Here is a 22,649-nt window from a genome sequence, read left to right as displayed (position 1 = left end):
GTTAGCACCCCGTGTAATACACGGGTTGAATAAATGTAATTTTATATATCAAATAATAAAAAAAATATTTTCAAATCCTCATTTATTACACGGGTTGAATAAATGTAATTTTATATACCAAATAATAAAAAAATATATCTTTAAAAATCTCATTTATTACATCAGTTGAATAAATGTAATTTTATATATTAAATAATAAAAAGTTATATCTTTAAGAACTCCGTGTATTGTACAGGTTGAGTAAATTTTATTTTATTTATTAACTAATGAAAAAAGTTACATTTTTTAAGAACCTCGTGTATTGTATGGGTTGAGCACATGTAATTTTATATACCAATCAATAAAAACTTATATCTTATTATATCTTTATAAACCCTATGTACTATAAAACTTTTGGACTAAACTGACAAAATGACTCAAAACAGAGGGACTAAAATGGCAACTCTTTACATTATATTAATTTATATTTAGTGTACTTCTTTTGTTAATGTCAAGATAAATAATTTTGAAATCTAATAAATATTTCAAAAGATTATATTATCTCCTGTACGAATTGTTTAAATTTAATTTTATAATTATCTTTTAATTAATATTAATTATCTATAATTAAGTAGGAGATAAAGATGAGATAACTAAAAAATAGATGGCTCCAATGAATGACATGTGTCACAAAGTTGGTTTCTTTTATTATATAGTACTAGCGGTAAGACCCGTGTGCAAACACGGGTCGTTTCTTAGAAAACCATGCATAACATATATTGACAGAGAGTAAAAAAATAATTACTGAACTTACAAAATTGATATAAATTAATGATCAATAACTTTATTCAACAGCAATTCCATTATGTTGAGAGCAAACTACTTTACAAAATTATTTAAATGATAGGGTGATTTGGGATTTTGTAAACATGTTTGTTTTTGTACTACTTTACAAACTTACATAGAATTCAAGAAAACGAAACAACAAATTAAACAGATGTTGAGTTATTCAAAGTTCTGTTGAATACTAAATGAGATGTTGACCAAAATTCAAACAGATGTTGATCAAAAGTCAATCAGATGTTGACCAATATTCAAACAGATGTTTGGTTTAACGCAACAAATCTGTTTATGGCCATACATCTATTTAAGATAAAACATCTGTTTAAGTCCAAATATCTGATATAGAAGGCCAAATATCTGTTTAAGGCAAAACATCTGTTTAAGGTGAAACATCTATTTATGACCAAACATCTGTTTAAGCTCAAACATTTGTTTAAGTCCAAACCTCTGATATAAAAGGCCAAACATCTGTTAAAAGCCAAACATTTGTTTAACTCTGAACAGATGTTTAACTTAATCAGATCTACTGTCTTCTCACACTGTTTTCCTCTTCAAAACACTGTTGAACCTAACATGAGTTTCCATTAACTATTGACCAAAAGTCAAACAGATGTTCAAACCAGTGTTTGTTATTGTATTTCTTTACAAAATTACATAAAATTCAAGAAAACGAAACAATGACTTAAAGAACTATAATTTAACACATAATCTAATTGGGCAAAGCAATCTATTATCTGACAATTCCCTGGTTTTTACAACATGAAACACAACATCATCATGCCAAATACAGTCATATACATCCATCCATTATTCTGAATTCATAAACCCATAAATGCAGAAGAATGTCACATTTGCGATTAATAAACCAAGTTTCTACTAATTGCAGTTACTATTAGCAAAAAGAAGCATGATATCATCTATATATAAAACATAAAGTGTTAATAACAGTGTTTTATCATGTTAGCTATAAATAGCAACAAAACATCAAGTTAATAATTTGAAAAAAAAACATACAACATCACCATCAAAAAATTCATGATTATAATATATGATATCAGAACATACTTAAATGTTGTTGTTAAACTGAGGTAACTTGATTTAATACGAGCTTCTGTTGCGAAGACACGTATGTGAAGTGCAACATATCACCAAACCTCAACTTATTCTCAGTCATAAACTTTCGCCAACCGTCCAACGCATAACGTGGCTTCAAATCATTTAACTCCGACTTAACATCATAAACCTCCACAACTCCAACCATGTTTTGAACTTCCAAAGGATGAAGATCAACAGAAAGACCTGCTCGTCTGGCAACTTCAACAGGAAGACGCTACATGTATTGTGTGGAAAAAAAATAATAGTCAGACAAATAAACAAAAATCATTAGTTTGTTATAAAAAATGGTATACCAGCCTATAGTCTCCTTTGCGATCAAAATGAAAGAACTCAGGGTCGAGAAGATGTCCAGAATGTTTTTTTGCAGTCTTTGTAATCTTATTTCTACAGATAAGCTTTTTCTGAACGTTGGCGGCTCTCTTCCCCTTGATGAAAAAGTAAACATATACATGTGAATTAAAGGAATGTTGAATATATGCACAAAAAAAACAGTTTATATAAGATATACTGATTAAGTGGCGAATATAGATACCATAACTTTGTCAGCAGATGAAGAACATCCAATATGATCACTTGTGTCGACAGGTAAGGCAGCATTTCCCTTAGTCATATTCTTGACCGTCTCCTTTCTCTCGGAAGTAACTTTACCTTTCTTCTTAACCTGTTGTCATATACTAACTTTAATAACCATAGTAATATAACAATCTTTAACATGGTAAACTTACATCTTGTGTTTTATTCAATCGTGAAGACATGCGTCTCTTCGACGTGCATTCGGCACTTGTTCGTAACTTCTTTTAAATAATACATTATTGGATAAATGTAACATCAGTAAACAACATTACTAATAGTTGTAAAAACATTAAATTCTTATATGTGTTAAATTAAAAATAAATAATTTTAATAATTTAGTAGTACCTGAGTAACGGTTCTTCCTTCACCTACAGACACAACTTCTTCATCCTCATAGATGTCCTGGTCAACATTAATGAAAGAATTTGTATAATGCTAAAATAATTAAAACCTTTACTGCTAATACTAAATACATACGTACCTTGAATACATTCTCAACATAATCAGCCTTCGATATCTCAAGTACACTATCATCATCAGATTCAGGTTTCTTCGAAAAGCAAATCTCAGTCTCATCTCTATAAACTACTATGTCAAAAACAACATCATCAATTTTGCTAAATACAAGCAAATCATCCTCCAGTATTCCAACATCGTTACACATTTCCGGCCATCCTCTAGCAAATACAAAGTTCGTATCAACCTTAGACACCTCAACATTCCAATAGGAACCCTAATAATAGATTTGAAATTTGCCACTTGGTGGGCTGTTTACGTAAAATTGTTTAATGAAGCAGTCTTCGATTACCTGCATAAAATTAAAAAAAATGAATACTATACGTGAAGTATGTAACTTATGAGAATAAGCGTTGACAGATTTAAGATGCAAAAGGATTCAAGTTAAAATCAATAGTCATACCGTAAAACCAAATCTTGCATAACGATTAAACGTGAAATAAGATTCACCACACATGCCATCAACAAAACATGAAAGTTCAAGCCCAAAATCACCTAACGGTCTGAAAACCAACAAAGTATCCCTCGGAAAATTGAGATCTTTAACAACATTGTCCCAACCTTCAGTTATTATTGGCGTTGAATTTTCTATTCTGACCCTCATAACCCACTTTTTACCAGACTCATGATAGATTCGCAACTTATTTTTTTGCCAACAATCTCCCCACTTTTGATTAGCAAAGGCTATAGGTACATCCTGTATATAATTTTTAAGTAGTGTAAGAAAATATAAACTATAACAACTGTTAAATATATATCTCAATAAAAATAAATTATGTATATAAAAACATGTCATACCAGTTTCAAAGATTCTGGGTTATCAAGAAACTTGACAAATGTAGTATACATGACAAAACCTGAATCAGTAAAGATGTTAAAACATTTAAATTAAAAAGTTGGCTTCGAAGATGAACATTAACTTTTTGTATTAACAGAGTATCTACTGAAATTAATCATAGAAACAGAGTATGAGTTAAAAATTTTCTGCAAATAATAACTATTTTAATATGTTCTCAACAAAAGATTCAAACACCTAACTAAACCCTTCTTGAATGTATAGCAATAAACGTTTAAAATCGTATTTGTAGCAAGATAGGATTTGATTTTTTTTTTTTTTGAATTAAAATCGGTTAAACAATATAAAGTATTACAATATGAATTTACATACCAGTTGTTGAAGAAAAAATAACAAAACCTCCAGTGATTCAAGTGTAGAAGACGGAGAATAAGAAAGTTGAAACACTAGAAAATGACTGGGAAGAAGAGATTTTTGAAAGAAGTCAGATGATAGATGTTTGATGTGTAATGATGCTAAAGAAATAATGACAGTTGTGTTTTCGTTCTCCCATATTTTCAATAAATGAAAAATATTTACACATACACCCCTTATTGAATTTGTTATTTACATTTACAAACTTAATAAAAGATGTCTAACAAAATGTGTTTGGAAACCTCTGTTGGTCGTTGGAAACAGTGTAAGTCAAACAGTCGTTAGATAAACAGAGTTTTGACAATAGATGATAACTTTCAGCAGTTTTTTTATTTTTAGCTAACATCTGTCCACGTCAGAACCTCTGTTGTCATAATGCATGACAGTCAGCACTATAGTAAATGAACAATCATTAGGAAAAACAGAAATTATGACAACAGACGGTACCATTTAGCAGTGGATGTGTTTTTAGGCAAGCATAAGTTTCAAAAACAGTTGTTTTCAATCAGTGTAACTCAACAGTGGTAAGTCTAACATCTGCTATTAGCCCAACCACTGTTAGGAATGACTGAAATAATTAAAATGAAGATGCGACAACAAAGATTAATACTATTAAAATTTATGTCATTTAGTCAACAGTGGTGAATCAAACAGTCGTTAGCATACACAGTTGTTTCATCATCAGCAGATTCTTCAAAAAACTACTATCAAAGATCAAATGCTGAACATTTGTTTTATCTTTGCACTCATCTGTTCACCATCAAACCAAACCCTGATGCTATTAAACCTCTGTTGACTTACCAAACAGATGTTCAGACACAATTCAACATCAACATAATCTGTTAACCATCAAACCAACCGTTGATACTATTAAACCTCTGTTGACTTACCAAACAGATGTTCAGACACAATTCAACATCAACATTATCTGTTCACCATCAAACCAACCCTTCATATTATTAAACTTCTGTTGACTTACCAATAATTAAACTAAATCAAACTCAAAAACTAAATAAGTAAAACTAAAAGGCAACATAGATTCATAAGTTTAAAATTTATTCATTTATTCATGACATTAAAAGTCCAATAATTACATCACATACTGAACAACATTAAAGTTCAAATCTAAGAATAACAGCAAGAATTAAGAAACTTTAGCTTCAACTTCATCGATTGCTGAACCTCTCGATGTATGTCCTTCAGCGTCGCCATGAACTCCACGTCTCTATCACCGCACTCTATATTACTGACAACACAAAGCTCACGAACAGAAGTTGAAGGCATGCGCATAAGATCTCTGGAAACCTGCTCTCTAGTGAACAGGCCAACTTGCAATCCATCAAAACATCTCTTCAACTCTTGAAGAGTAGCCCTGTCTTCATACACCTGTTCCTCGATTCGCCTGACTAAACGCTTCTTGAAATCATCCGATTTTGCATTTGTGAATGAGGCCATTTGAATAAACTATATTACTCGACTTTCCTGAAAGTATGATATCTTCGTAGGAAAACGTGATGAAAAACAGGTGAAGTGACTATGAGTTTATATACTGAACTTTATAAGTATAAAAACGTGTAGATTTAATATATATAAACATATTAATGTATATTTCAAAACAGCAGTCTTTTAATGCAAAAACCTTTTCAAACCCCCAACTTTTATAGGAAAAATGTAAAACTAAATACCAAGAAACCCAGGGGACAAAATATCGAAATTCAAAGAACAAAAGCAGATTATCAAAATTACAAGTAAACTCTTCATTTACCATGTAGACGCGTTTTTAAACTCTATAAAAGACCGATGATTACTTTTGATTCAAAACATCAACAACTCGTCCTACAAAACACTTTCTGTCAAAAATAGTTCCAAATCAGAAAAGCAACAAAAAATCTACATGGCAAACTTCAATTTCTACCACTGGTCAGACACCAGCGATCTTAAAACACAATTCTCGATATGGTCACTCAAAGAACAAAGAACAGACCATGAACTAAACAGGAAAGTCGACATAATCAACAACACTAATTACAACAAAACCTGGAACAGCATAGCATTGCTCGATGAAATCCTCCACTCTCCTCCATCAGAGTTCGAGAAGAATGCAGAAGAGTTTCTGACACAAGTTCTAGAACAGGATCAGAAAATCTGCAACATGCTAACTGACCTGAAATTAAAAAGAGAGCATGAAATCACATGGAGAAAGGCTAGAGTCTACGAAATCTTAGCAAGTATTAACCCTAGCGTGTAATACTTTATAAATATTTCATTAAATTCCTATTTTTCTATGTAGTAGTTCATTTTAATAATATAAACACGCATCTTAACAGTTAATCAAAAATAAGAAACAAACCTAAAATGCAAAGGTCTCTTCTCAACTGTTGTAGCACAACTGACTTTTCACGATAGAAGATACATATCGTCCATTCAAGTTGCAACTCTCCCATCAAAGAACGTAGCACATGCAACTTTTCACGATGTTGCAACAATTGTACTGCAACATCGATATTGAAAGGTTGATGTGTGATGGGAAGCTTCAATGAAACGACGATGTTGGAACAATGATACCGGAACGATAACATGTAAACAGAGTCGTCAAACATTCGAACAAAGAAGTGTAATCGGAGAATAACGACTGAATCACAAGAAAGATGCATTTGAGTGAGAGAGAGAGAGAGAGACACACGCTCGCAGATATCAGCGAGAGAGATTTGAATGTGGAGCCAGATAATTATGTCTTATTTATAGAATTAGAAAATATGGTTTGAATTTTGAATTTTGAATTTTGAATTTTGAATGTGGAGCCAGAATTTTGAATTGGGAACAGATGTTGATTATAAAATGTGGAGGACAGATGTTGAGGGAACTGGATTTGAGGGAGAGGTGAAAGTGTGGAGCCAGAATCCAGTTCCCTCAACATCTGTTTCAATATGGAGGGATTTTCAAATTTGAATCGTCAGAGGTTTAAGGCAGTGGTTTGATGGCAGGCCTTTGGAATATGAATGTGGGCCAACTTTGAATTTTAAAGTGTTTTAATATTAGGCATTATGATGTAATAATGACATAAGAAAAGCCTTGTGGACATGCTCTCTAGCTGACACATCAGCTTTTCTTATGTCACTTGGATTTCTCCTTTTATAGAAAGTATATATATATATATAGAGATATATATAGATATATATATATATATATATAGATATATAGGCTAATTATAACCAGAAAACCCATCCCAGTTAAGAAAACCCAGGAAACTCTTACATGTGGTTAGGATTGATCCACGTCGCATGTTAGTGTTAGAGGAGACAAGGGCATTTTTGTCATTTACATTAACCTTTTGACTGAATGAATGTGTAAGTCTGGTAAGAGACTTGATGCACCGCAGACCTACCTTCTTTTTTCATTTGTTTCATTTATTACAATTTGTATTTGGGCCGCCATTTGTACTTGTTCACATATCTTTAGTTCTTTTTTGTTTTATGTATCATAAATATGGTGTGATATATCTCACACATCTCAATTCTCCAAAACAGAAGTGGAGTAAAAGAAAAATATCAGACACAACATTGAAGAGTTGTTGCATTTAACATGGCTGAGTTGAGCAGCCAACAACCTCAGAGTGTTGCCGGTGGTACGACGACATTCATTGACCATCCGGGTTCACCCTTAAATGTTGTCCCACATAATCTTTTAAGTGGTTTTGCATTTAATGAAGATGAAGATGCATTGCGTGAGAGTAGAGTTGTTGAAGATACTGAACCTATTTCTTCAGAGTTTCCAAGTGAGTGATACTTTTTTTCTCAGTTTTATTAAATGTACACCTTTTCAGTTGCAGCGAGAACATTATAACTTAGATGACATAAATTTATAGATCATATAGATTTGATTTATGACATTTGTGTTTCATATATACCTTTTTTCTGACATTTTGTGTGTTATTCAGCAATCCAAGTTTTCCGGCCTGAAAATGAGAACGTGGACGATTCTGGTGAGTCCAGATGCATATAAGTACTTGTGGAAATTAAGGTTTTCTTGTTTAGATTTTCATTGGATTCTTCTTGATTTTTTTTTTTTTTTGGTTTTTGTTTTTTTTTTTTTTATGTCTAGCCTCAGATCTGAATCAAAACGGCATCAATGTGATGAGGATGGGGTTCAGAATTGTACTTTTACAGAGTTGCTATCCAGAGGTCAGTTTTTATCTGAGAGCATGAATTTTTTTCACCCCTAGTTATAATGTTTGTAGTTTGTTATTAGAATGCCTTTTTTTGGTGGTAGAGGAGGAAAAAAAAACAGATGATGTGGTGGTTTGTTTGGTAGAAAATCTGGTAAACTTGTATTAACAATACCATTTTTATTTTTTACTTTTATGAAACAAGCTTTTATATTTTTAAGAAGGTAAAAACATGTGTGGTTACACTTGCATTAAGTTTTTATATTTTTTGGAAGGGAAAAAACATTCGAGGTTACACTTTTGGATCATCTAAAAAAAATGCACCAACATCTACACTTTTTGGTGACATCAAAAAAATGTACCACCATGTTTGTTTCGATCGTAGCAAAACGTGTTAAACTTGTATTGACAATACAATAAAATACATCATTTGTTAGGTTTCATGTTACAAGTAATTTTTTTAACTCATACTTGTTAAAATTTATTAACAATGCAATGTTTTGTAAAAGACTTGTGACCTTTTTAAAGTTTCACTTTTATGATATAGATATGCAAGCCTAGAATGTGGTGTCCTAATGTTCCTATTGTTATAACTATTTTTTTTTTTTGTAGGTATTCTGGCGGATGAGAAATTTTATGTTCACCACACACCCAATGGCACTAGAATGTGGTGTCCTAATGTTCCTATTGTACGTGGCACGCCAACTGATTTTAAGGACTGGAGCCAGTCGGTTAGGCTTTATATTGGTGACCGTGATGCACAACTTATTATAGATCGTTTGAAAGAAAGATCGGAGAGCTTACCAGACTTTTACTATGACTTTGTGGTTGAGAAAGGGCAATTGAGGTTGATTTTTTGGGCAGACGAAATTTCTAAGATAAACTATGAGGTGTTTGGTGATGTATTAGCTTTTGATGCGACTTATCACAATAACAAGTAAGGTTTGGATACAACTGATCTGGATACATTGTGGTTCAAGAATAATTGTGCAACTGATCTAGATACATTGTGGTTCAAGAATAATTGTGCAACGAAGATGTAATGGATCTGGATTTGTATTATATTTTTTGCATTATATCCATGCGTGTTATAGATTAAATACATCCCCCGAAAATGTAAACAAGGTTAGAATCATATCACACTTTTTTTTTTATTTTAAACGTTTTGTTAATCCACACATCAACACTTTTTTTTGCCGGAAAGTGTGGTGGGTTTTTGAGAGAAGTCCGGTTTGGAGGTTCATAACTTCATTTTTAAGGATGACCGGATCTGAGAGTTTAATTTTGAAGTATTAGAGTGACCGGATCTTGGCGATAAGTCTGACATGAGAGTTTGATAACCGGATATTGAAGATTTTGAAGATGTTGAAGGTTCATAATTTCATTTTTTTAATTATCTTAGAAAATGTACATGTATTAGATCTTTGTAAGATTTATGTGTTTATTTGCTATAATGACTTCTACCCCATGTATTAGAAATCGTACATTTTTTACTTTTATGTTATATGCAATTTTTTGATAGTGCTAGCTCAACTTGTAGAGATTTGTAGTTGTGATTCGAATGACCCAGTTGTGATTCGGATGACCCACATCTTTTTGCAATACATGTATATTTTTTTATCAGTTAGACGTATCATTTTTGGTAGTTACATTTTTTATCGGTAAAATCTAACTCTTTTTTCACTAGTAAAATGTAACATTTTTTGTAGTTACATTAAAACTATTAGATTTTTATCTTTATTATCAGTAATAAGAAACAAAATTTCTATAAATATTTAAACTATAACAACAAGAATTAATTCATTTCTTTTTGTTTTTTACACAGAATATGTAAAATGATTTTTCATACAGTCATTATAAATATAAAAAAAATTCCTTATTAAAGCATGGAACATTGGGAAACAATGTACTCATTAAATGGGAGTTAGATAAAATGTCAAAGATGTGTTTAAGAAAATAGAACATACGTGTCAGATGTGTAAAGTAGTACAACCATTTCTTAAAGTAGTACAACATTATTTTTTATTTATATAATAGTCACTCATATTACTTTATAGGTTCTATATAGGTTTTGACTTTTTATTTTTTATTTTTACATTTTAGCTCTAAGCTCTATGTACTTTTTCTTTGTGAAAGTAGACAATCTTTATGTAATATTCAAAAAAATTTAACTGTTATTTTATTTTAAATTCTACTTCTAATTTTATTTTTTAAATTTGTTTACCTTTAAATGTAACTTTTTATTTATATATATTTTTAAAATATGCACTGCCAAAGTAACATTTCCTTCCCAATAGAACATTTTTTTGTAACAACTTTTAAAAAACATGAAAAAAAGTTTTTTGTTTATTCAAACCCCAAATGTGTACGTGTTGGGGGAATCTAACCCTAAATAAATGCCCGTTTGTTTTTACATTGGTCGGTGTATTGAGAAATCCACACCTTAATTAAAAAGTTTTATTTTTTTTGTTTTATCCAATCAAAACCCTTATGAACAAAAGCCACATCAGTGTTTTTTTCAACAAAATATCTTGTAGAAATGTTAAAACCCTAAAATCTTTCTTGTAGCATTGTCAAAACCACATAAAACCCTTTCTTTGTAGCACCTTTAAAACAACAACAAATAAAAAATGATACAAACGCACTTTATTTTTACAATAATCTAAAAAAGTGTAACAATGCACATTTTTTCTGTAACGGACATTATTTATGTAACATGAAAAAATGTAACATGCATTTTGTCTTCAATTATTAAATTTCTAACACCCGGTTACATAGTGCTACAAAGAATTGTTACATCAAAAATAAACTTCATTAACAATAATCCAACATAAATAATGTAACTAGCAATGTTACAAAATGTATATAAAAAAATATAACTTCATTTACAAGAATCCAACAACAACAGAGTTTTTAATTCAATCATCATAACAATAAACAAGAAAATTGTTTCCATTTGTTCAGAACTGAAAACAAATTTTACACGAAAAAATTGTTAAAATCAGTAATAAAAAACAACACAAAAAAATGAAGATATACAAAACACAAAAAAAAATGCAAATCTGAAAAAAAAAACTGAAAACAAACATACTTATGGATCTGGAGATCTTTTAGATCTGGAACATCATGTTCAACATCGAACATCTTTTGGATTATCTTCAACATCGAACCGTCATCTAAAACATCATCTTCAACATCAAACTTCTTCAACCGGAACTGGAGCATCTTTTGGATCTGGTAGCATCTTTTCGGACCATCTTATGGATCTGAATCATCTTTTGGAGCATCTTTCTGGGTCTAGAGAAGTGGAAATGAATTTTTGAATCTTTTTGGATCATCCTTCAATGTAACCAGACGGATAAGTAGAAGACCAGTTTTATGATACGATAAACACTTGAAAGCTTCATTGATTATAGTAGAAATCCGGAAGTTTTATGTAAGTTTCTTGGAGAAGTGCAAATGAATTTTTGAATTGTCAAAAATGAGATGAACTTTTGAAGTAAGAGACTTTCTCGTTTGAAGAATTTTTGAATTGTCAGAAGTTTCTTTGTAGATATAGCCAAGCTTGATAGATGTCAAAGTCAAAAATATTATTCATGCCCATAATACCCCTCTATGTACTTTTTCTTAATATTAAAATAAAAGTATGGTAATTATATAACCAAATTAATGATAACCATTGATCACATTGAATCAATGGTAGATATAGGGTTTTCTGAGTTTCTTTAACTCAAGGAGATTTTCAATTTATCCTTACCCTAAATATATATATATATATATATATATATATATATATATATATATATATATATATATATATATATATTAACGAAAACCGGGCAGAGTTTCCTCTGTTTTTGGATGATCCCGACAATGCAAGTTGTCGATAAATTTTTCAAAACACAACATTCAATTTACAACAATGTTTTTCGTCAAGTGTGCAAAACATCAACTTTGTCGGATACTAAACCAATATGTACATTTGTATACATATTACCTTAAATACTTCGGTTCAGTTTTAACTATTATATACACAATTTATATACGTAATCCATTTCACGAGTACAAATAATCTTTGTTATGACGTTTTTACTAATCGGTTTGGTTTAGAGCTCAGTTTCGCGTTTAAAACAGGGTTTATATAATATAACATAAACAAAATTCGTGTCATTATTATATTACCAAGTCTCGTGTCGAACCATTGACTGGGTTTGACTGAGTTGACTGCGTTGACCAAGTTGAACTGAGTTGAGCCGAGTTGAACCAAGTCGAGCCGAGGAACCGACCCAAACTGACCCATGCACACCCCTAGTTAGCCGGTAAAAAAAAAACTGTGACTGTTCAAACCATATGCTTGACCTTTCATAAGCGGAGACGTAATAAAGCGCCCATACAAAAGACACTTACTATCTGCTGTTGATTCAACACACTTCCACTGTAGTGTCCGAATAGATACTGACATACTTTTATTTTCTCTTGAACCATAATAATTTTATTTGATCTGATCATTGAACCATTTATTTCTCTTGTTTCTCTTGCTCTCTTGTTTCTCTTGCTATTGAAATATCTTCAATTTTGATTTCTACACACGTCTTTTTTTCGGGGGTCTACAGCCATTATGTGGGTTACATCCTGTACGAAAGTTAATAGTATACCACTTCTGCAAATAGCTCGTAATGTTGCATCTCTTCCAAGACCAAGACCTTTAATCAGGACTTCTGCTTATTATATACCTTGATCTACTATTGCACGAATAGCATTTGCCCCTACGGGTTTAGCAACAAATGGCATCCCTCTTCTTGTATCTCGGAAGCCACAAGTACCGGGAGAGGACCAAGATGCCACTCGCCCTCCTACGTTAGAATATGGCTCGAGTTAATAAAAATATACTACATATTTTATGTTTATTCTAGTCACCAAAAATATCTTAACAAAATAATATCAACTAGCTTTTTGGTTCCACTAAATGTGTTAGAATCCATTTATTTACTTAGTTGGAAGAGGCCCTTTCTTGGGCCAACTGATTGTGAAATTACACATGACCACGATGTGGGGTTCATGTAAACATGTGCATGAAGAATGATTTCGAAATATGAATGGTAATAAAATATAGTTGGAGAGAGACGTTAGGTAATCAATTTATAAAAAATAAAAATCATTATTCCGTTGCCGGGACTTGAACCCGGGTCTCTCGGGTGAGAGCCGAGTATCCTAACCAACTAGACTACAACGGAATTGTTGTCTAATGTTTTCATTATTTTATATGTTATTAATCTTAGTAGCTTGTTACGAGTTTAATTACTAAAGCAAACAGAAAATCATATACTTGTTTTTTACTAGGATTTTAATCTTTTTTTAGTTATTCCATTATATTGCTACTTATTTATAACTTCAATGAAATAACCCATTATATTGCTACCTAAATTAAAAAGAATTTGTTTAAATGATATATTATTGCTACCTAAATTAAAAAGAAATCGTTTAAATGATATATTACTATTTACAAGTGTTTGAATTTTAATTTGAATTTAAAGTCTAGCTTAGAATCATTTTGTTGTTATGGAAGAAAATAACATATTGATGAGTGGATCATCGCCAAGTTGATAGTTCACATTGTGTTAAAATTATTTGTACCATACATGGTGGGATGTTGATTGTGTAAATTAGTTTTTTTTTTTTAAACAAAGTGGGGTGTTCAGAATTCGTTTCGAATTCAAAAAATTCGAAATTTGATTCGATTATTAAGAATTTGTTTCAGTTACAAGAATTCAAATTTGATTCAACTCAATTCAAGTCTAGTAAATCGAATACGAAATTCGAATTAAAGTTATATATATTTATTTATTTATTATTTTTATATATAATGCATATATAACTTTTGTTGAGCTATAGTATAAATTAATTTCTAAATTAAGTATTAATAAAAACTATTACGATCCTTTATAGTCACATGTTGCATTTATATGACACTGAAATTTAGTCTTTAAAATCACATGCTGCATTTATATACTTCGATAAAAGACGGTAAAAACTTCGAAAAAGAAAGATCAGAGGTGTGCAATGGCACCCATGTACTTTTTATTCTTTAACAAGTGATCGGATCCGTAACTCTTTTAAATTTCGTCACTCAAGTGTGACCGTGTAGGTAACACAAAAAATAAGTAAACTGGCTTGATATCGATGTTGAACCATCACGGCCTTAAGGCCGCATTCACAGACCATCGAACCACATATCCTACTACAACCAATGGACCTCTGTTTCCCTATGAATTCCAGTCTCATAAAATCGTATTAACATACATTGTGTTTTTATAGTACAACGCGCAAAAAAGGTGAACCATCACGGCCTCAAATGAAAGGATGATCAGACTCGTCAAAGTGCCAATCAATTCTTTGTAGTGAACTAAACGTGTTTACAAATATAATTGCCGCTGTTGATACAAAAGGAAGAAATAATCGACATATTGGGTGCTAACCAGAGGTTTTTAAGCTAAAAAAAAGAACAAAATAAGACACTAGAAAGTTCCAAGTACAAAACAATAAAAAATTTCCATCAAACTTAACCTGGTTTCAACAACAAAAGAATTGACGAACCGCTACAATTCAAGCGGCGTCTGCTTGCAGCAACCACCATTCAAGATTACGGTGCTCCAGTATGAGGAATGCAGTGTGTTTAACTGAAAATGAGTAGAGATTTTCAGGTACAAATGATCAACAATGCCATTTTGGAATCATAAGCATGAATATACAAAGTTTTGTTAATAATATAATAACAAAAAAGTTATTCAAAACTAAATTATGTCTTTGCAAACTGCAAGCATGAGATAAAATAACATTTGAGTAATTGCTAAATCACTGACATACCATTAATTGCGCTGTACAACTCCGACCGTCAAGCTAATCGTCAACAGAATCAGAATGTTTACTCGTGACAAAATGCAGTTTAGCTCGCGTTATTACTTTCACCGGGTCCCACTTGTTCTTTGTTGATGTCCTTTTGTTCAATATTTTCAGACCCAACAGAAGCATCTACATTTCCTTTTGTGGCGGATAAACGACTTTCACTATCTATACCAGGGTTACTAGATTTAAACCATGAAAACTGTAAGTCGTGACCGTTCCAGCATTTACCACTTGAAAACGCTTTTTCAGCTGAATGTCGGGTTCTGAAATATACGCGAGCTGAATATTTGCCGGTTCCAGGATCGTTATTGCTATTTGCAGGCTCCGGATCATCTATTTCCACCTTAGAAAGATCCCCGAATTGTGAAAAGTGTTCCTTTAAAACTGCAACCTGAACAAGCGTATACGTTAATGGCACTTGGTTCTCTCTGTGTTTATTTATGTACGAAAAAATAAACTAAGAAAATAAGAAGACGGAGTAAAATGTCATTTTCGTCCATGAGGTTTGGCTACTTTTGCGACTTTCGTTCAAAGGTTTGTTTTTTGCATCTGGATCCAAAAGCTTTGAAATCTTGCCATTTTCGTTCGGCGAGTCAACTCCATCCATTTTCTCCGTTAAGTCAGGGGCATTTTCGTCTTTTTTGTTAACTTAAAGAACAATTCGGTCTTTTGAAAACTTGTACATTATGCTAAATGCTTGTACATAAAGTAAAAAGACCAAATTGCCCTTTAAGCTAACAAAAAAGACGGAAATACCCCTGACCTAACGGAGAAAAATAGATGGAGTTAACGAGTCGGATGAAAATGGCAAGATTTCAAACCTTATGGATCTAGATGAGAAAAAACAAACCTTTAGACGAAAGTCGCACAACCGGCCAAACCTTAGGGACGAAAATGGCATTTTACTTAAGAAGACGGGGTTTTACATTGGCAAGATCATTTGGCAGAGTTGAAGTGATCTTAAACGCGGTGGGACGGTTGTCCAGTTTGAATCGATTGATCACAACTGATGGACCAACAGGCGGCAATGGACGTAGTGACGGTTTCAACACTAGCGATTCCTGTTGTGCAACTGTGGCCGTTGTTTTCGATCTTTGTGGCCCAGAAGATTCCGAAGATTTGTTCCCGTTACCTATCGATTCAGCTCCCGCTGAAGATAAAACAGTTTCAGTTTTTGCAGAATCAGCTACAATTCCTAGTTTCGGTTTTTTCGCCACCTGTTCAGGTTCTATCTCGCCTTTTAGAGTGGTAGTCTGTAAACAAAAAACATATTATAAACTATTCAAAAAAACAAATTGAGTAAAATACATGGATGGTCCTTGTGGTTTACCAAAATTTTTTATTTGGTCCCTAGCTTTCCAAAAGTACACAAATGGTCCCAGTGGTTTGCATTTTGTTACGCATTTAGTCCCCAGCTTTTTCCAAAAGTACATGGATGGTCCCTGTGGTTTGCACTTTGTAACATGTTTAGTCCCTAACTTGGACATGCTAAAACCTTTAGCTTTGTTGGTTGGGGACTAAATGCATTACAAAGTGCAAACCAAAGGACCATCCGTGTACTTTTGAAAAGCTAGGGACCAAATCCAAAATTTTGGTAAACCACAGGGACCATCCGTATACTTTACTGAAACAAAAATTATATGAAAAAGAGGACTAAGTGTTTACTTGTTTTTCAAGTTTGGCTAACTTGCGGCGAAAGTCATTTCTCTTCTGATCAAGCATTTCTTGCTTTTTGCGAAGCTCCTCCTTCAAAACCTCTAAATTCTCAAGCTTCTTTTGTGACGGTGGAGGTGGTTTCGGGGCGTTGATAACGGACTTCGGGTGATCAGAACCATGGGCAATTGTCTCACTACGTGATGCTGATGAAACCGGCATGCCACGTGGAACGACAGGTGGCACAGTGTAGCCACTGATTGTTCCATTAACTGGAATGTTATCACGGTTGGCCCAAAATAATTTAATAAAACGATTACCCATTACAGCATCAGGTGCCATGAGAGCCGCTTCTGCTTCTTCTCGTCTAGAAAACTGAACGAAAGCTCGTTCACCGTTTGAAGGAATGTGAATATCGATAACTTCACCGAATTTATGAAAATGTGAAAGTAGGGTTTCTCGTTTGTTCTGTTGGAGTGGAATACCGTTCACAAACAACGTGCATTGTGCCTTTTGAGAATGCTTCGGAACATTTTTTCCACTTCCAGTTTGCGTTTTCAGAGACGAATTTGCATCGTTGCGTTTTTCAGTCGAAGAATTTGCTTTAGAAACCATATTTTCTCTCAATTCTGTTTTCTTTTTTATACTGTTAACTCTTCCAATAGCGGTTCCGCCACTCTTGGCCACATGTTCATCGGAGACATCAAGCGGGCCCACACGATGATCAACAGATGATCCCTTAGATTGATTTATCGGCTGTAATGCAGGTGATGATTGAGAATCGTTCCCCCATAGAGGCTGATCGGGATCGTAAAAGTCAGCTCCAACACCGCCAGCAGGATCAATATATGTATCCTTTAAGCCCGCGTTGGGACCCGCTCCACGTATGTTTGTTTTTCCATGTGATGGTTTAACTGAATTTACTGATCCACCTGGAGCTCCGGGAATATTTGCATTTTGAAGTGATACCGGTAGATTAAACTGAGAAAGGCTCTGTAAGTTGTAAAATAACCAAAGAAATAAACCGCAGTTTCAGATAATGAGCATCAACACGATTTTACTCTCAAGCTTAAATTTTCACAGTTTTCTATATAATATTTAAAAGGGTCCTATTGTTTACACCAAACTTTTTGCTATTTGCACCAAATGATGGGACATTAACAAATTCAAATTTGTGTTTTTCTTTTATAACTTTTAATATATAATATTTTATTAAAAAAACGAATATGGTTTTGTGATGTGCTTATTTTTATCTACGTTTTGATATAAATTTTATAAAAAAGGAGCCGTATCAACTATAACGTTTTATAAGTCGTTATAAAATTTTATATTCCTTTTTTTATAAAATGTATATCAAAACGTAGATAAAAATAGGCACATCACAAAACCGTATTTGTTTTTAATAAAACATTATATATCGAAAGTTATAAGAGAAAAATACAAATATAAATTTATTAATGTCACATCGGTTGGTGCAAATAGTAAAAAGTTGGGTGTAAATAGAATCACCCTATTTAAAAATGAGTAAAATGCCATTTTCGTCCCTGAGGTTTGGCCAGTTTTGCGACTTTCATCCAAAGGTTTGTTTTTCCGCATCTGGATCCAAAAGGTTTGAAATCTTGCCATTTTCATTTGGCTCGTTAACTCCATCCATTTTTCTCCGTTAAGTCAGGGGTATTTCCGTCTTTTTGTTAACTTAAAGCGCAATTCAGTCTTTTTCAATTTATGTACAAGCATTTAGCATAATGTACAAGTATTCAAAAGACCGAATTGCCTTTAAGTTAACCCAAAAAAAAACAGAAACACCCCTGACTTAACGGAGAAAAATGAATGGAGTTAATGAGCCAGGTGAAAATGGCAAGATTTCACCTTTTGGATCCAAATGCGTAAAAACAAACCTTTGGACGAAAGTCGCAAAACTGCAAACCTTAGGGACGAAAATGACATTTTCTTCTTTAAAAATTTATGAAGCACACATCATACCTGAACATCTTCAACAACAATACGGTTAACACCATGCTCCATTGGACACATGTCACCTCTTAAACAAAACCCTTGTTCCTCAAAATCTCTACACCTTTGACGTTTAAGTCCCAAACCCATGTTCATAGAAGGATTAATAGATCTATACGCTCCTTGTAAACCGAGAGGATGTAGTGGATCCATACCACCATTCGGTAACCCTGGAACCAACCCGAACGCACCCCACGATGTACCGTACGCATTCGAAACAGTCGATAAACCCCGCCCACCGAACAAACCGGGACCCATCTGAGACGCAATATCGCGTTGATTCCAAATACCGGGGTCCCTACCTCTACCTCTACCCCTAATTCTCGAGTTTAAATCCGACGGTCTTCGTTTATCGAACTTGAAATCCATATGATTGGACTGAGAGCCTGATTCTCTGTAAGTATGCCCGTTTTCAAATGGTTTGTTTCCTCTTCTATATGGTTTAGTATATACTTGTTCAACAGCTTCTCTCTCTTGTGATTGAGATCTTGCATCGTCTCGTCTACGGTGTTTATGGTTGCGATCGTCGTCGTCATCGTCACTGATTTCTTTCTCGTCGGGATTGCTTTCGGATATGGAAGGTGAATTAGCCGGTTCTTGAGTTGAAGCTTCAAGCTCCATTCGGTGCTTATGATAAATGACCACTGAGAATTGTTATAGTTGACAAGTTCTAATTGTTACTAGAGGGGCCTGAAATATTTAAAGGAATAACATAAATGTTTGTTAACTTATAATGTAGGAAATCATATTATAGAGATATGTCTGACGGGCCATTGAAATTAGAGGTTTTCAGGTGAAGCAGTTGATTTAACTAACGATATGTGGGTGAAGTAATAATTAGAATACAAGCACGTGACAATGAGAATAATGTTTTGATTATTTAGCATTAAACGGTTACCTTTTTCTTTCGCTTTCAGTGATATGCTAAAAAAAGAATGTGATTTGAAACCCGATGTTCACTCTGCCAATGGCAATGATGACACAATGTCAGATGAAGATACAATGAAAATCAAAAGAATTTAGGCTCAGGTTTACTAAAATGTAGTGTGTTGGTTTGATGTGGTGTGTTGGTTTGTTGTTCATTTTCGAGCCGAGGGTCTCTCCGGAAGCAGCCTCTCTATCCCTATGGATAGAGGCAAGGTCTGCCTACATCCCACCCTCCCCAGACCCTATAAGTAGCTTCGCTATTTGTGGGATTTACTGGGTATGGTTGTTGTTGTTGTTGTTGTTTACTAAAATGTAGTACGTGAGCATGAGAAGAAAATACGTACATGGGATAAACGTTACATGAATTGCAACAATGTTATGACATTAATAATAGGATGAGAATATAACGGCCAGATAGCGACAAATAAGTGGTCTCTGGTGTCATTATAGCTACCCAATACAGTGCAACCATTACTTCTGTAGAACTATGTTGAGACATACTAAAACAGTAAAACTGCAGAAAATGTTGGGAACTAAGACCACACGGTGTGGAGGGGCTTGAAGATGGGGCATTATGCGACACGTGGACCACGCGTCAGAACGTGGCGTGGTACTAAAACGGACGGTGTGGGAGTGGCTTGGTTAGTGGCGTTTTTACAAAAAAAATATATAGACATCAACCAATTAAAACACACCCAAAATCCACCCACCAATCAAGAGCCTCCACTTCACAACCCAAATGCCCTCCACGCCGGTGGAAAACCTCAAGCCCAAACATAAACGCCATGGACAACGCCGTTCCTAGGGTGGTGTGTGCGGCGTGGTGTGGCATAAACGCCACAAAACCACGCCCACACCGTGTGGTCTAAAAGGATACATTGTGGCAAAACTATGCAACTTGAGGAAAGATAAAATGAGTTTAATACCACTAGATAAGTCATATCATCCCCAACAGGGCATTAGGACCAGAACGGATACACTGTATTAAACATAAGTAGTTCATCTGTGAGAAGAACTTCAAAGGATCCTATTCATACGTGATGACCGTGAATCCCTGACTACATTATCAGTTTATCAATTTCTGGTTCCATTTTCCGCCTGACCAAACTATCGAGTAATAAAGGCTTGGTGTTGCCATGTTGCTATTTCAGTAAGAAAATTCCATCCAATATTGATAATAAGAAGTTTCCATCAAATCCTTAGAAGGTTCTAGAATCTCTAAAAGGAGATATTAACACAACAACACTCACAAAAGACGAAGATTAACCTCGATACCACTTAGGACAACTTTCAGTGTATCCTTCACCAATCATATACTAATACATTTTCCCAACAACACTCTACATACATCGTCTATCTACACGCGATAACTCAAAGCACAATTAACATTCAATAGTTTGCAGCAATCCTATCCAGACAACAAACATCAACTACAGACGATTTTATATTTTATGCAGCAATTTCAATCAACATAATCAAATCAACAGATCGCATATAGTTCCAAATCAATCAACAAACATATACAAATTGCGGTTATAAATTAATATAACATAAAAAATAACTAACCTCGGTGTAACGATTTCGCTAATTAGGGTTACGATTTTGTGTGTGAGTTTGTGAGCTCCGGTTTGTGTTAATAACGGCGAAGCTTGTGTTTTACTAGTGTGTGTGTGTATGTATAGGTGTTCGTGTGTATGTATATCGTCTTCTCTCTTCCTGTTTCTCTCTCTAGAATTCTGCAGTTTCTCTCTCTAGAATGCAGGAAAGGTTTTACAGATAGGAAAGGAAGAAAAGGTTACGGTCAAAATTAGCATTTTAACTTTTAAGCCCTTGTAGTTTACAGTATGCACGTTTCTTGTTTAAAGTTTGGTAAACTTTATGTTAATTCCTTGAACGAAAAATTTAGATCACTAAGGGGAGGGGGGTGGTCACTAGTGATCATTTTTCCATCACTCACAATATTCAATCATGTTCTGTCATGCCAGCAACCATTTTTCCATCACTCACAACTTTTTTTAGTAGGGGTGGTCATCACTCACCAGTCACCACCACACCCAACAATTTACCCCCAACCAACAATTACACTCACAAAACAAAACCATCACGCGTTGAAAATATCACGAAAATTGAATCCGTGGAAAATATAACGCGTTAACATTTGTTGTGGGGTGGGAATTGTTCATGTATAACGTGTGATGGTTACTTCCGTGATAAAATAACGGCATGGCCCCGTGTGGCCTAACAGACTGTTCGAGTATCATCATGGCACTAGAGAAATCACATGACCATATCCATCTCCACTAGGCAATAATGTCTATACATTAATTTAGGAATAAACACAATAAATCTGCAATTATTTGTTTGGCCATCTAACGAGTCTTTGCTTGTTTAAGTTTCATCTCCACTAGGCTATAATGCATATATATACCAATTTATGAGAAAACCCAATAAATCTGAGAAAACTCTCTTGTGAAAATTGAACCCAGGACCTAATGGTCCCTAAGGCTTATCACATCTCCAAGATGCTACTGGGCTAAATGGACTGCTAGCTTTATTTTCAAAACTTGGGTTAAATGGACTGCTAGCTTTATTTTTAAAACTTGAGTTGGGTTCGTAAATGGTATTTTAAGCTCGAGTTTGTGTTGTTTATTATTTGTTTCATTTATATACATTTATAATCAATTTTTTTATATATTATAACTATATTTTTTTATACATGTTATATATATTGTTTTGTTTTTTAATCACTAT

The 22,649-nt window shown here is 33.5% G+C and overlaps 1 protein-coding gene and 1 non-coding gene across 3 annotated transcripts; both read right to left on the bottom strand.

The window, feature by feature from the left end:
- Positions 1-13,563: 13,563 nt before the first annotated feature.
- On the bottom strand, positions 13,564-13,636 carry TRNAE-CUC. Its single transcript has one exon. It is a non-coding gene; the product is annotated as a tRNA-Glu (tRNA).
- A 1,136-nt stretch (positions 13,637-14,772) lies between these two features.
- Positions 14,773-21,681, bottom strand: LOC110868657 (zinc finger CCCH domain-containing protein 41). 2 transcript variants are annotated; one of them, XM_022117887.2, is made up of 7 exons: positions 21,465-21,681; positions 19,870-19,932; positions 18,942-19,661; positions 16,971-17,951; positions 16,232-16,558; positions 15,267-15,696; positions 14,773-15,079 (listed from the first exon to the last, which is right to left on the bottom strand). In XM_022117887.2, exons 3-6 carry the CDS (start codon positions 19,590-19,592, stop codon positions 15,346-15,348), a joined length of 2,310 nt encoding a protein of 769 aa, XP_021973579.1. In that variant the 5' UTR covers positions 19,593-19,661; positions 19,870-19,932; positions 21,465-21,681; the 3' UTR covers positions 14,773-15,079; positions 15,267-15,345. The 2 variants fall into 2 exon arrangements, with proteins under 2 accessions (XP_021973579.1, XP_021973580.1); XM_022117888.2 differs by lacking the exon at positions 19,870-19,932 and having other exon boundaries at positions 21,465-21,658.
- Between the last annotated feature and the right edge of the window lie 968 nt (positions 21,682-22,649).

This window comes from Helianthus annuus, chromosome 7 (assembly GCF_002127325.2).
Source record: "Helianthus annuus cultivar XRQ/B chromosome 7, HanXRQr2.0-SUNRISE, whole genome shotgun sequence".
NCBI lineage: Eukaryota > Viridiplantae > Streptophyta > Magnoliopsida > Asterales > Asteraceae > Helianthus > Helianthus annuus.
Note: the sequence above shows the minus strand (reverse complement) of the source record. Positions and strands in the feature narration are given on the sequence as shown.